The following is a 15,608-nucleotide window of genomic DNA, read 5'->3' as shown; positions in this document are numbered from 1 at the left end:
CATCATTCATGAAAATGCCCCCAAAATGAGTAAAAAAGAATAACCAGACCACATGACAAACACTTCATATGATACCCACTTGGCCCTGAGACGGAAGTTCACGGCGAGGGGGTAGTTCAAGCAACTGAGAGAAACGTCTGTCAAAGATACAGCGGTGAAGGTTGGAGTCAAGGACCTGAAAATCTTCATAGCTCCGTAAAACGGACCAAGTGCGGCCCTAAATATGGAGAATAAAGTAATGTATGGTCATTGATGGTGAGGAGTAAACTGAGATAGTGTGAAAGCCACAAAGAAAATAGCATAATGTGTGAGACATCTTAAGAAGGTGGATTATCAAGATAGTAGAAGGTTGGAGAGACAAAAAGGGGTGGACAATGATGGACAAAGGAAATAATAGAGACAGTCGAAGATGGTTTGGGGAAAAGTCAATGAATAAAGTTGAGTATAAGAACCTGGAGGACTAAGATAAAGATGAGACCCAGAAGACTAAACATAAATGTGAGATGGTAGAACAAGAGGAAAATGATGAAGGAAACTTGGTTGACCGAAAGGACAGACAGGAAGGTGAGATGAAGGAGCTAAAGGGCAACTATGACAGAAAGATGGAAGACCTAGAGGACAAGTAAGAGGGTGAGGTGGTGAATCTAGAGGTCAAAGATAAAAATGAAATGGTAAAAGTCAACTAATATGAGGATGAGATTGTAGGCTGGAAGGACAAGAAGAATGGGGAGATGGAAGCCTAGAGCACAAAGAAGAAGTTCAGAAGAGGACCCAGAGGACAAAGATTAGGGTGAGATGGAAGACCTGTGAGATAGAAAGGAGGGTTAGATGGTAGACCTAGATGACAAACGTAGGGGCGAGATGAAAGATCTATAGGAAAATTATGAAAGTGAGAAGAAAGAACTAGATGATAAGAAGGATAAAAAGGTACACCTAGAAGATAAGTGAGATGGTAGACACAGTGGACAACTATGAGGTGAGGTCATGAGGTGCGACTGAAAGGACAAAAAGAGAGACGCGGAAGATGGGCGACCAAGGGCATAAAATTGAAGCTTTAGATGGTGGACCTATAGAACAACAATTAGGCTCATACGGTAGAGCTAGAAAATAATGATGAAGGAAAGATGGTAGAACCAAAGGACTGAGATAATGATTAGATGGAAGACCTTAAGGACAAAGATAAAAATGATATGGTGAAACAAAAGGACAAAGATGATGGCAAGTAGTAGACCTAGGGGATAAAGATTAGGGTGCGATGGAAGATCTATAGGAAAACGATAAAGATGAGATGAAAGGGGAAGACGAATGATGAGAGTGAGATTGTAAAAGAGGACAATTAAGTGGTGATGTTGTAGACTTAAAGAACAAGAAGGAGGGGGAGATGTAAGACCTCAAGTACAAAGATGAGGGCAAGATGGTAGACCTAGAAGACAACTATGGGAGTGAGATAGAAGACTGAGAGGCCAAATACGAAGGTAAGCTGATAGAAAAACAGAGAGAAAACATGAGGGCGAGTTGGCCGACAGAGGATAAAGATGATAGTGTGATGGTAGATGTAGAGGATGAGACAAACATGATGGCGAGATATAAGACCTAGATGACAAAGATTAAGGGTGAGGTGGTTAAGTCAAACATGAGAGAGAGAGATTGTGGACCTAGAGGACACACTTAAAAAATGGTCAGTCAAAAGGACAAAGATAAGCATGAGGTGCTTATATACATCAAGAAGACAAAGATGAAGGCGAGTTGATCAACCTAGAAGACAAAAGGTAAGGATGATGGTCCTACTTAAGTAATGAATCCAGAGAAGAATAACATTGGTTGTAATGAAATTATGGACTCAAAGAACAATGAGACGCATCGAGGTGGTGGACTTAGCACCTGAATAGAAAGGTTAAGACTTTACATCTCACATAGACATTTTAAGAAAATGAATACAGAAAGCAAAAGAGCCAAGATCAGAAGATGCAGATGAAGGTGACCAAGGATACAGAGTGTTCAGGACAAACCAGAACGGTGAATTCACTCGTTCATCAGCTTCTGTGGAGCCTCCAGAGCGTCTAATTTTACCTGATGTCCCACTTCCATGTAACAAGGGTTTAATTATGAAAACCACTGAAGTGAATTGAAGGAAACAATAAGTCAGATCGTGACTAATAATAGGAGAAGCGGAAGATAAGCGACGGCCCCGGGGGGAATAGATCTTGGTGGGTCACTTAATTTAACATTAATTGGATGCCTGGCTGATGTGCTCTGCAACATAGCAATGAGAGCCAAAGTGCACCAAATGACTTAAAGGTGGGGCGTGCGGGGTTAATACTGGGCTCCTGGGACAGAGGGGGTTAAAGGGGGTTGATTGTTATCCTTGGCAACTAGTTCTTTGCAAATGAATGGATACAATTCAAATGGTTGCCATAGACAACAGTCGATTCTCCCACCTGACATGTGACTTGCACAATGTAAACCGCCTCCGATTCGCTTCCACTGGAATCCTCCGGGCGAGAGTCAGATAGAGAAAGCTGGAAGACAAACATTACAGGGTGGTCTTAGAATATGGGGGGCAGCTTTACTGTGCAGACTGGGTCAGAACTTTCACTCACAGTCAGAATCTAGCTCTTACCTGGATAGGGCCGTAGTTGACATTTTCATAGTGGTAGTGAGCGCAGTCCGCCAGCTTTACAAAGGGGCCACGTGTCACCCTAAATATAAATCATGGGATTAGTGAACCCAGAGGATCTCGACAATTCCCAGAAAATTACTAGAATTCTGCTCAGAGCTTATATAATACAGAGCAGATCCTGTGCAAAATAGGGAATAGTCAGAAGATTTACAGTACAGACCAAAAGTTTGGACACACCTCATTTAAAGATTTTTCTGTATTTTCATGACTATGAAAATTGTACATTCACACTGAAGGCATCAAAACTATGAATTAACACATGTGGAATTATATACTTAACAAAAAAGTGTGAAACAACTGAAAATATGTCTTATATTCTAGGTTCTTCAAAGTAGCCACCTTTTGCTTTGATGACTGCTTTGCACACTCTTGGCATTCTCTTGATGAGCTTCAAGAGGTAGTCACCGGAAATGGTCTTCCAACGATCTTGAAGGAGTTCCCAGAGATGCTTAGCACTTGTTGGCCCTTTTGCCTTCACTCTGCGGTCCAGCTCACCCCAAACCATCTCGATTGGGTTCAGGTCTGGTGACTGTGGAGGCCAGGTCATCTGGCGTAGCACCCCATCACTCTCCTTCTTGGTCAAATAGCCCTTGCACAGCCTGGAGGTGTGTTTGGGGTCATTGTCCTGTTGAAAAATAAATGATGGTCCAACTAAACGCAAACCGGATGGAATAGCATGCCGCTGCAAGATGCTGTGGTAGCCATGCTGGTTCAGTATGCCTTCAATTTTGAATAAATCCCCAACAGTGTCACCAGCAAAGCACCCCCACACCATCACACCTCCTCCTCCATGCTTCACGGTGGGAACCAGGCATGTAGAGTCCATCCGTTCACCTTTTCTGCGTCGCACAAAGACACGGTGGTTGGAACCAAAGATCTCAAATTTGGACTCATCAGACCAAAGCACAGATTTCCGCTGGTCTAATGTCCATTCCTTGTGTTCTTTAGCCCAAACAAGTCTCTTCTGCTTGTTGCCTGTCCTTAGCAGTGGTTTCCTAGCAGCTATTTTACCATGAAGGCCTGCTACACAGTCTCCTCTTAACAGTTGTTGTAGAGATGTGTCTGCTGCTAGAACTCTGTGTGGCATTGACCTGGTCTCTAATCTGAGCTGCTGTTAATCTGCGATTTCTGAGACTGGTGACTCGGATAAACTTATCCTCAGAAGCAGAGGTGACTCTTGGTCTTCCTTTCCTGGGGCGGTCCTCATGTGATCCAGTTTCTTTGTAGCGCTTGATGGTTTTTGCAACTGCACTTGGAGACATTTTCAAAGTTTTCCCAATTTTTCGGACTGACTGACCTTCATTTCTTAAAGTAATGAAGGCCACTTGTTTTTCTTTACTTAGCTGCTTTTTTCTTGCCATAATACAAATTCTAACAGTCTATTCAGTAGGACTATCAGCTGTGTATCCACCAGACTTCTGCACAACACAACTGATGGTCCCAACCCCATTTATAAGGCAAGAAATCCCACTTATTAAACCTGACAGGGCACACCTGTGAAGGGAAAACCATTTCCGGTGACTACCTCTTGAAGCTCATCAAGAGAATGCCAAGAGTGTGCAAAGCAGTCATCAAAGCAAAAGGTGGCTACTTTGAAGAACCTAGAATATAAGACATATTTTCAGTTGTTTCATACTTTTTTGTTAAGTATATAATTCCACATGTGTTAATTCATAGTTTTGATGCCTTCAGTGTGAATGTACAATTTTCATAGTCATGAAAATACAGAAAAATCTTTAAATGAGAAGGTGTGTCCAAACTTTTGGTCTGTACTGTAGGTCCCCACTCATTGCCTCGCTGAACCCCCCACAATTTACCTTTTGCTCGGTCTCCCCTTGACGCTGGTAGGAGCAGCAGAAGAAATTAGTCGTCCGGAGCCCTCCGTGCCTGAATCCAGTGTGTCCGAGCCCCGAGCCTGCAGCACACAGCAGATTTATAGATTGATGTGCAAAGCAAATGGCCTCAGAACATTCAAAATTTATGTCAGTAACATCCTAAACCACTTTATACCAGCAGCAACCGGCGGCCACGTCACAGCGAATCACATCCCGCATGGCTGACAGCCCGAGAGGAGGAACACACCTAGAGCACACTGAGCGGGGGGAAACCAGAGCCCCCAAACTGCCCTAGATTCCAGAGACACCCAAAATGTACATGGGGCAGTATTATAGTAGTTATATTCTTGTACATAGGAGCAGTATTATAGTAGTTATATTCTTGTACATAGGGGGCAGTATTATAGTATTTATATTCTTGTACATAGGAGCAGTATTATAGTAGTTATATTCTTGTACATAGGAGCAGTATTATAGTAGTTATATTCTTGTACATAGGGGGCAGTATTACAGTAGTTATATTCTTGTACATAGGGGCAGTATTATAGTAGTTATATTCCTGTACATAGAGGGCAGTATTATAGTAGTTATATTCTTGTACATAGGAGCAGTATTATAGTAGTTATATTCTTGCACATAGGGGGCAGTATTATAGTAGTTATATTCTTGTACATAGGGGCAGTATTATAGTAGATATATTCTTGTACATAGGAGCAGTATTATAGTAGTTATATTCTTGTACATAGGGGCAGTATTATAGTAGTTATATTCTTGTACATAAGGGCAGTGTTATAGTAGATATATTCTTGTACATAGGGGCAGTATTATAGTAGTTATATTCTTGTACACAGGGGCAGTATTATAGTAGTTATATTCTTGTACATAGGGAGCAGTATTATAGTAGTTATATTCTTGTACATAGGAGCAGTATTATAGTAGGTATATTCTTGTACATAGGGGGCAGTATTATAGTAGTTATATTCTTGTACATAGGAGCAGTATTATAGTAGTTATATTCTTGTACATAGGAGCAGTATTATAGTAGTTATATTCTTGTACATAGGAGCAGTATTATAGTAGTTATATTCTTGTACATAGGGGGCAGTATTATAGTAGTTATATTCTTGTACATAGGAGCAGTATTATAGTAGTTATATTCTTGAACATAGGAGCAGTATTAGAGTAGTTATATTCTTGTACATATGAGCAGTATTATAGTAGTTATATTCTTGTACATAGGGGGCAGTATTATAGTAGTTATATTCTTGTACATAGGGGGCAGTATTATAGTAGTTATATTCTTGTACATAGGGGGCAGTATTATAGTAGTTATATTCTTGTACATAGGGGGCAGTATTATAGTAGTTATATTCTTGTACATAGGAGCAGTATTATAGTAGTTATATTCTTGTACATAGGAGCAGTATTATAGTAGTTATATTCTTGTACATAGGAGCAGTATTATAGTAGTTATATTCTTGTACATAGGGGCAGTATTATAGTAGTTATATTCTTGTACATAGGGGCAGTATTATAGTAGTTATATTCTTGTACATAGGGGCAGTATTATAGTAGTTATATTCTTGTACATAGGAGCAGTATTATAGTAGTTATATTCTTGTACATAGGGGCAGTATTATAGTAGTTATATTCCTGTACATAGAGGGCAGTATTATAGTAGTTATTGTAACATCCCTGGCGGCATGCTTGCATAGTGCACCACCTCCCACTATGCAAGACCGCAATCTTACCCACCAGTCCAGCCTGCAAACCTTGCTCCAGTTCATGCTGTGTGCATGTCTCTTGTCTGACTGCTTAGGGCGGTGGCCCGGTTACTTCCTGATTCTTATAGCTGCTGTGGGTGCACTCCTAATGCGTCTCCAGCCTATTGCTGTGAGTCACTGGATATTTAAACCCCCTCCACCCAGAAGGAGGTGCCTGAGCAACACTATCTATCAGTGTGCTCCTTGCCTCTGAGTTGCCAGGTCTTGTCCTGTATCTTGTCTGTTTCTGCCACCCTGAGGGCTGCATACCCAGGCCTGTTATCTCTGACTTCTAGTCTGTTTCCGCCTCTGGGGGCCGTATACCCAGGCTCGTTCCTGTATCTTGTTTCAGTATCAGTTCCTGTCTGAACTGTCTCCTAGCCTGTTACCTGTTTGTCTCTATGTCCACACCTTCCCTTTTCCTGCTGTGTCTGAACCTGCACCTAACTCCAACTCGTTGTCTCTGTACTTCTGTTTGTGAGTTTTGTGTCCACTCGCTACTTCATTGTAAGTACCTTGTGTGTATCGGGTTCTGCTTGTCCCTTTTCCCTTCCTCCGTATCTACCTCCTGTGTTCTAGCCAGCTTCCTGTATTTTCCAGTCTGTTCCATGTGAACAGAGCCCTATCCTCTCTCCCTGCACCTGCAGCCCTGTTCTGCTCTGCTTGCTCACCGCGCCAGCGTTTCATCTCTACTCAGCCTTGTCCATCGCACCTGCGGTTTCGCTCTGCTCTGCCTTGTTCACCGCTCCGGCGGTTCCTCTCTGCTCTGCCTTGTCCACCGCTCCGGCGGTTTCGCTCTGCTCAGCCTTGTCCACCGCACCTGCGGTTTCGCTCTGCTCTGCTTGCTCACTGCACCTGCGGTTTCGCTCTGCTCTGCCTTGTCCACCGCTCCGGCGGTTTCTCTCCGCTCTGATTGCCCACCGCACCAGCGGTTCCTCTCTGCTCTGCCTTGTCCTCCGCTCCGGCGGTTCCTCTCCGCTCGGCCTTGTCCACCGCTCCGGCGGTTTTGCTCTGCTCTGCTTACTCACCGCATCGGCGGTTTCGCTCTGCTCTGCCTTGTCCACTGCTGCGGCGGTTCAGCTATGCTCTGCCTTGTACTCCGCTCCGGTGGTTTCGTTTTACTCTGCTTGTCTACAGCATCTGCGGCTCAGTTCCTGTCTCCCAGTCTGTACTGGACCTTATCCAGCCTGCGCTCCAACCTGCTAGTACCGCCCTGTCTGCACTCCATCCGTGCTTGCCAGTATCTCCCTGTCTGCACTCCAGCCGTGCTTGCCAGTACCCTCCTGTCTGCATACCAGCCGTGCCTGCCAATACCCACCTGTCTGTATGCCAATCTAACCTGCCTGTTCCTGCATTCTCCGGTGTGGGTCAACAGCTGTGACCAGCGTCTGACCTGGAGTAGCACCTGGTCCCTCTGCTCGGTTCCTCCTTGGTTCACAGAGTCAACTGAGCCGCCGAGCGACCTTGGTCGGATCGGGTTGATACTTAGTTACGCCCCTCCAGGCACTTCTCGGTTCATGGTACAGTGGGATCACTAATCACGCTCACGCCAGTCAGTCCAGGCGCGAGCGTAACAGTTATATTCTTGTACATAGGGGCAGTATTCTAGTAGTTATATTCTTGTACATAGGAGCAGAATTATAGTAGTTATAATCTTGTACATAGGGGTAGTATTATAGTAGTTATAGTCTTGTACATAGGGGGCAGTATTCTAGTAGTGATATTCTTGTACATAGGGGCAGTATTATAGTAGTTATATTCTTGTACATAGGAGCAGTATTATAGTAGTTATATTCTTGTACATAGGGGGCAGTATTATAGTAGTTATATTCTTGTACATAGGGGGCAGTATTATAGTAGTTATATTCTTGTACATAGGGGGCAGTATTATAGTAGTTATATTCTTGTACATAGGGGGCAGTATTATAGTAGTTATATTCTTGTACATAGGGGGCAGTATTATAGTAGTTATATTCTTGTACATAGGGGGCAGTATTATAGTAGTTATATTCTTGTACATAGGGGGCAGTATTATAGTAGTTATATTCTTGTACATAGGGTGCAGTATTATAGTAGTTATATTCTTGTACATAGGGTGCAGTATTATAGTAGTTATATTCTTGTACATAGGAGCAGTATTATAGTAGTTATATTCCTGTACATAGGAGCAGTATTATAGTAGTTATATTCCTGTACATAGGGGCAGTATTATAGTAGTTATATTCTTGTACATAGGAGCAGTATTATAGTAGTTATATTCTTGTACATAGGGGGCAGTATTATAGTAGTTATATTCTTGTACATAGGGGGCAGTATTATAGTAGTTATATTCTTGTACATAGGGGGCAGTATTATAGTAGTTATATTCTTGTACATAGGGGGCAGTATTATAGTAGTTATATTCTTGTACATAGGGGGCAGTATTATAGTAGTTATATTCTTGTACATAGGGGGCAGTATTATAGTAGTTATATTCTTGTACATAGGGGGCAGTATTATAGTAGTTATATTCTTGTACATAGGGTGCAGTATTATAGTAGTTATATTCTTGTACATAGGAGCAGTATTATAGTAGTTATATTCCTGTACATAGGAGCAGTATTATAGTAGTTATATTCCTGTACATAGGGGCAGTATTATAGTAGATATATTCTTGTACATAGGAGCAGTATTATAGTAGTTATATTCTTGTACATAGGGGCAGTATTATAGCAGTTACATTCTTGTACATAGGAGCAGTATTATAGTAGTTATAGTCTTGTACATAGGGGGCAGTATTATAGTAGTTATATTCTTGTACATAGGAGCAGTATTATAGTAGTTATATTCTTGTACATAGAAGCAGTATTATAGTAGTTATATTCTTGTACATAGGGGCAGTATTATAGTAGTTATATTTTTGTACATAGAGGGCAGTATTATAGTAGTTATATTCTTGTACAGTACATAGGGAGCAGTATTATAGTAGTTATATTCTTGTACATAGGAGCAGTATTATAATAGTTATATTCTTGTACATAGGAGCAGTATTATAGTAGTTATATTCCTGTACATAGGGGGCAATATTATAGTAGTTATATTCTTGTACATAGGGGGCAGTATTATAATAGTTATATTTTTGTACATAGGGGCAGTATTATAGTGGTTATATTCTTGTACATAGGGGCAGTATTATAGTAGTTATATTCTTGTACATAGGGGCAGTATTATAGTAGTTATATTCTTGTACATAGGGGCAGTATTATAGTAGTTATATTCTTGTACATAGGAGCAGTATTATAGTAGTTATATTCTTGTACATAGGAGCAGTATTATAGTAGTTATATTCTTGTACATAGGGGCAGTATTATTGTAGTTATATTCTTGTACATAGGGGCAGTATTATAGTAGTTATATTCTTGTACATAGGGGCAGTATTATAGTAGTTATATTCTTGTATATAGGGAGCAGTATTATAGTAGTTATAGTCTTGTACATAGGGGCAGTATTATAGTAGTTATATTCTTGTATATAGGGGCAGTATTATAGTAGTTATAGTCTTGTACATAGGGGGCAGTATTATAGTAGTTATATTCTTGTACATAGGAGCAGTATTATAGTAGTTATAGTCTTGTACATAGGGGGCAGTATTATAGTAGTTATATTCTTGTATATAGGAGCAGTATTATAGTAGTTATATTCTTGTACATAGGAGCAGTATTATAGTAGTTATAGTCTTGTACATAGGGGGCAGTATTATAGTAGTTATATTCTTGTACATAGGAGCAGTATTATAGTAGTTATATTCTTGTACATAGGAGTAGTATTATAGCAGTTATATTCTTGTACATAGGAGCAGTATTATAGTAGTTATATTCTTGTACATAGGGGGCAGTATTATAGTAGTTATATTTTTGTACATAGAGGGCAGTATTATAGTAGTTATATTCTTGTACAGTACATAGGGAGCAGTATTATAGTAGTTATATTCTTGTACATAGGAGCAGTATTATAATAGTTATATTCTTGTACATAGGAGCAGTATTATAGTAGTTATATTCTTGTACATAGGGGCAGTATTATTGTAGTTATATTCTTGTACATAGGGGGAGTATTATAGTAGTTATATTCTTGTACATAGTGGGCAGTATTATAGTAGTTATATTCTTGTACATAGGAGGCAGTATTATAGTAGTTATATTCTTGTACATAGGAGCAGTATTATAGTAGTTATATTCTTGTACATAGGAGTTGTATTATAGCAGTTATATTCTTGTACATAGGAGCAGTATTATAGTAGTTATAGTCTTGTACATAGGAGCAGTATTATAGTAGTTATATTCTTGTACATAGGAGCAGTATTATAGTAGTTATATTCTTGTACATAGGGGGCAGCATTATAGTAGTTATATTCTTGTACATAGGAGCAGTATTATAGTAGTTATATTCTTGTACATAGGGGCAGTATTATTGTAGTTATATTCTTGTACATAGGGGCAGTATTATAGTAGTTATATTCTTGTACATAGGGGCAGTATTATAGTAGTTATATTCTTGTATATAGGGAGCAGTATTATAGTAGTTATAGTCTTGTACATAGGGGCAGTATTATAGTAGTTATATTCTTGTATATAGGGGCAGTATTATAGTAGTTATAGTCTTGTACATAGGGGGCAGTATTATAGTAGTTATATTCTTGTACATAGGAGCAGTATTATAGTAGTTATAGTCTTGTACATAGGGGGCAGTATTATAGTAGTTATATTCTTGTATATAGGAGCAGTATTATAGTAGTTATATTCTTGTACATAGGAGCAGTATTATAGTAGTTATAGTCTTGTACATAGGGGGCAGTATTATAGTAGTTATATTCTTGTACATAGGAGCAGTATTATAGTAGTTATATTCTTGTACATAGGAGTAGTATTATAGCAGTTATATTCTTGTACATAGGAGCAGTATTATAGTAGTTATATTCTTGTACATAGGGGGCAGTATTATAGTAGTTATATTTTTGTACATAGAGGGCAGTATTATAGTAGTTATATTCTTGTACAGTACATAGGGAGCAGTATTATAGTAGTTATATTCTTGTACATAGGAGCAGTATTATAATAGTTATATTCTTGTACATAGGAGCAGTATTATAGTAGTTATATTCTTGTACATAGGGGCAGTATTATTGTAGTTATATTCTTGTACATAGGGGGAGTATTATAGTAGTTATATTCTTGTACATAGTGGGCAGTATTATAGTAGTTATATTCTTGTACATAGGAGGCAGTATTATAGTAGTTATATTCTTGTACATAGGAGCAGTATTATAGTAGTTATATTCTTGTACATAGGAGTAGTATTATAGCAGTTATATTCTTGTACATAGGAGCAGTATTATACTAGTTATAGTCTTGTACATAGGAGCAGTATTATAGTAGTTATATTCTTGTACATAGGAGCAGTATTATAGTAGTTATATTCTTGTACATAGGGGGCAGCATTATAGTAGTTATATTCTTGTACATAGGGGAAGTATTATAGTTGTTTTATTCTTGTACATAGGGGCAGTATTATAGTAGTTATATTCTTGTACATAGGAGCAGTATTATAGTAGTTATATTCTTGTACATAGGGGGCAGTATTATAGTAGTTATATTCTTGTACATAGGGGCAGTATTATAGTAGTTATATTCTTGTACATAGGGGCAGTATTATAGTTGTTTTATTCTTGTACATATGGGCAGTATTATAGTAGTTATATTCCTGTACATAGGGGCAGTATTATAGTAGATATATTCTTGTACATAGGAGCAGTATTATAGTAGTTATATTCTTGTACATAGGAGCAGTATTATAGTAGTTATATTCTTGTACATAGGAGCAGTATTATAGTAGTTATAGTCTTGTACATAGGGGACAGTATTATAATAGTTATATTCTTGTACATAGGAGCAGTATTATAGTAGTTATATTCTTGTACATAGGGGCAGTATTATAGTAGTTATAGTCTTGTACATAGGGGACAGTATTATAGTAGTTATATTCTTGTACATAGGAGCAGTATTATAGTAGTTATATTCTTGTACATAGGGGCAGTATTATTGTAGTTATATTCTTGTACATAGGGGGAGTATTATAGTAGTTATATTCTTGTACATAGTGGGCAGTATTATAGTAGTTATATTCTTGTACATAGGAGGCAGTATTATAGTAGTTATATTCTTGTACATAGGAGCAGTATTATAGTAGTTATATTCTTGTACATAGGAGTAGTATTATAGCAGTTATATTCTTGTACATAGGGGGCAGTATTATAGTAGTTATATTTTTGTACATAGAGGGCAGTATTATAGTAGTTATATTCTTGTACAGTACATAGGGAGCAGTATTATAGTAGTTATATTCTTGTACATAGGAGCAGTATTATAATAGTTATATTCTTGTACATAGGAGCAGTATTATAGTAGTTATATTCTTGTACATAGGGGCAGTATTATTGTAGTTATATTCTTGTACATAGGGGGAGTATTATAGTAGTTATATTCTTGTACATAGGAGGCAGTATTATAGTAGTTATATTCTTGTACATAGGAGCAGTATTATAGTAGTTATATTCTTGTACATAGGAGTAGTATTATAGCAGTTATATTCTTGTACATAGGAGCAGTATTATAGTAGTTATATTCTTGTACATAGGGGGCAGTATTATAGTAGTTATATTTTTGTACATAGAGGGCAGTATTATAGTAGTTATATTCTTGTACAGTACATAGGGAGCAGTATTATAGTAGTTATATTCTTGTACATAGGAGCAGTATTATAATAGTTATATTCTTGTACATAGGAGCAGTATTATAGTAGTTATATTCCTGTACATAGGGGGCAATATTATAGTAGTTATATTCTTGTACATAGGGGGCAGTATTATAATAGTTATATTCTTGTACATAGGAAGCAGTATTATAGTAGTTATATTCTTGTACATAGGAGCAGTATTATAGTAGTTATAATTTTGTACATAGGAGCAGTATTATAGTAGTTATATTCTTGTACATAGGAGCAGTATTATAGTAGTTATATTCTTGCACATAGGGGCAGTATTATAGTAGTTATATTCTTGTACATAGGGGCAGTATTATAGTAGTTATATTCTTGTACATAGGGGCAGTATTATAGTAGTTATATTCTTGTACATAGGGGCAGTATTATAGTAGTTATATTCTTGTACATACAGTTATATGAAAAAGTTTGGGCACCCCTATTAATCTTAAGCTTAATGTTTTATAAAAATTGGTGGCTTTGCGTCAGCTATTTCAGTTTGATATATGTAATAACTGTTGGACACAGTAATGTTTCTGCCTTGAAATGAGGTTTATTGTACTAACAGAAAATGTGCAATCTGCATTCAAACAAAATTTAACAAGTGCATAAGTATGGGCACCTCACCAGAAAAGTGACATTAATATTTAGTAGATCCTCCTTTTGCAGAAATAACAGCCTCTAGTCGCTTCCTGTAGCTTTTAATGAGTTCCTGGATCCTGGATGAAGGTATTTTTGACCATTCCTCTTTACAAAACAATTCCAGTTCAGTTAAGTTTGATGGTCGCCGAGCATGGACAGCCCTCTTCAAATGATCCCACAGATGTTCAATGATATTCAGGTCTGGGGACTGGGATGGCCATTCCAGAACATTGTAATTGTTCCTCTGCATGAATGCCTAAGTAGATTTGGAGCGGTGTTTTGGATCATTGTCTTGCTGAAAGATCCATCCCCTGCGTAACTTCAACTTTATCATTGATTCTTGAACATTATTGTCAAGAATCTGCTGATACTGAGTGGAATCCATGCGTCCCTCAACTTTAACAAGATTCCCGATGCTGGCATTGGCCACACAGCCCCAAAGCATGATGGAACCTCCACCAAATTTTACTGTGGGTAGCAAGTGTTTTTCTTGGAATGCTGTGTTTTTTTGCCGCCATGCATAACGCCTTTTTGTATGACCAAACAACTCAATCTTGGTTTCATCAGTCCACAGGACCTTGTTCCAAAAAGAAATTGGCTTCTCCAAATGTGCTTTTGCATACCTCAGCCGACTCTGTTTGTGGCGTGCTTGCAGAAACGGCTTCTTTCGCATCACTCTCCCATACAGCTTCTCCTTGTGCAAAGTGCGTTGTATAGTTGAACGATGCACAGTGACACCATCTGCAGCAAGTTGATGCTGCAGCTCTCTGGAGGTGGTCTGAGGATTGTCCTTGACTGATCTCACCATTCTTCTTCTGTGCCTTTCTGATGTTTTTCTTGGCCTGCCACTTCTGGCCTTAACAAGAACTGTCCCTGTGTTCTTCCATTTCCTTACTATGTTCCTCACAGTGGAAACTGACAGGTTAAATCTCTGAGACAGCTTTTTGTATCCTTCCCCTGAACAACTATGTTGAATAATCTTTGTTTTCAGATCATTTGACAGTTGTTCTGAGGAGCCCAAGATGCCACTCTTCAGAGGAGATTCAAACAGGAGAACAACTTGCAAGTGGCCACTTTAAGTAGCTTTTCTCATGATTGCATACACCTGGCTATGAAGTTCAAAGCTCAATGAGGTTACAAAACCAAAAAAAGGGCTTTAGTAAGTCAGTAAAATGTAGGTAGGAGTATTTAAAACAAGAAAATGATAAGGGTGCCCATACTTATGCACCTGTCAAATTTAGTTTGAATGCAGATTGCACATTTTCTGTTAGTACAATAAACCTCATTTCAAGGCAGAAACATTACTGTGTCCAACAGTTATTACATATATCAAACTGAAATAGCTGTTGCAAAAACACCAATTTTTATAAAACATTAAGCTTAAGATTAATAAGGGTGCCCAAACTTTTTCATATAACTGTAGGGGCAGTATTATAGTAGTTATATTCTTGTACATAGGGGCAGTATTATAGTAGTTATATTCTTGTACATAGGGGCAGTATTATAGTGGTTATATTCTTGTACATAGGGGCAGTATTATAGTAGTTATATTCTTGTACATAGGTGCAGTATTATAGTAGTTATATTCTTGTACATAGGGGCAGTATTATAGTAGTTATATTCTTGTATATAGGGGCAGTATTATAGTAGTTATAGTCTTGTACATAGGGGGCAGTATTATAGTAGTTATATTCTTGTATATAGGGGCAGTATTATAGTAGTTGTATTCTTGTACATAGGGGCACTATTATAGTAGTTGTATTCTTGTACATAGGGGCAGTATTATAGTACTTATATTCTTGTATATAGGGGCAGTATTATAGTAGTTATATTCTTGTACATAGGGGCAGTATTATAGTGGTTATATTCTTGTACATAGGGGCAGTATTATAG

The 15,608-nt window shown here is 38.3% G+C and overlaps 1 protein-coding gene across 5 annotated transcripts in view; it reads right to left on the bottom strand.

The window, feature by feature from the left end:
* Nucleotides 1–15,608, bottom strand: part of ARHGAP33 (Rho GTPase activating protein 33) — a 101,465-nt gene that overhangs the window by 49,836 nt on the left and 36,021 nt on the right. For all 5 annotated transcript variants that reach the window (XR_012252391.1, XM_073655585.1, XM_073655588.1 and 2 more), the window contains 4 exons: nt 4,498–4,595; nt 2,621–2,699; nt 2,439–2,519; nt 80–217 (listed from right to left, as the gene is read on the bottom strand). Coding sequence is in view for 4 of the 5 variants with exons in the window: in XM_073655585.1 (XP_073511686.1) it covers nt 80–217; nt 2,439–2,519; nt 2,621–2,699; nt 4,498–4,595 (396 nt within the window). In the remaining variant the exon portion in view is untranslated. The remainder of the gene's footprint in view (nt 1–79; nt 218–2,438; nt 2,520–2,620; nt 2,700–4,497; nt 4,596–15,608) is intronic.

This window comes from Phyllobates terribilis, unplaced genomic scaffold (genome assembly GCF_046119375.1).
Source record: "Phyllobates terribilis strain yellow unplaced genomic scaffold, ASM4611937v1 Scaffold_12__6_contigs__length_324123572, whole genome shotgun sequence".
Classification (NCBI taxonomy): domain Eukaryota; kingdom Metazoa; phylum Chordata; class Amphibia; order Anura; family Dendrobatidae; genus Phyllobates; species Phyllobates terribilis.
Note: the sequence above shows the minus strand (reverse complement) of the source record. Positions and strands in the feature narration are given on the sequence as shown.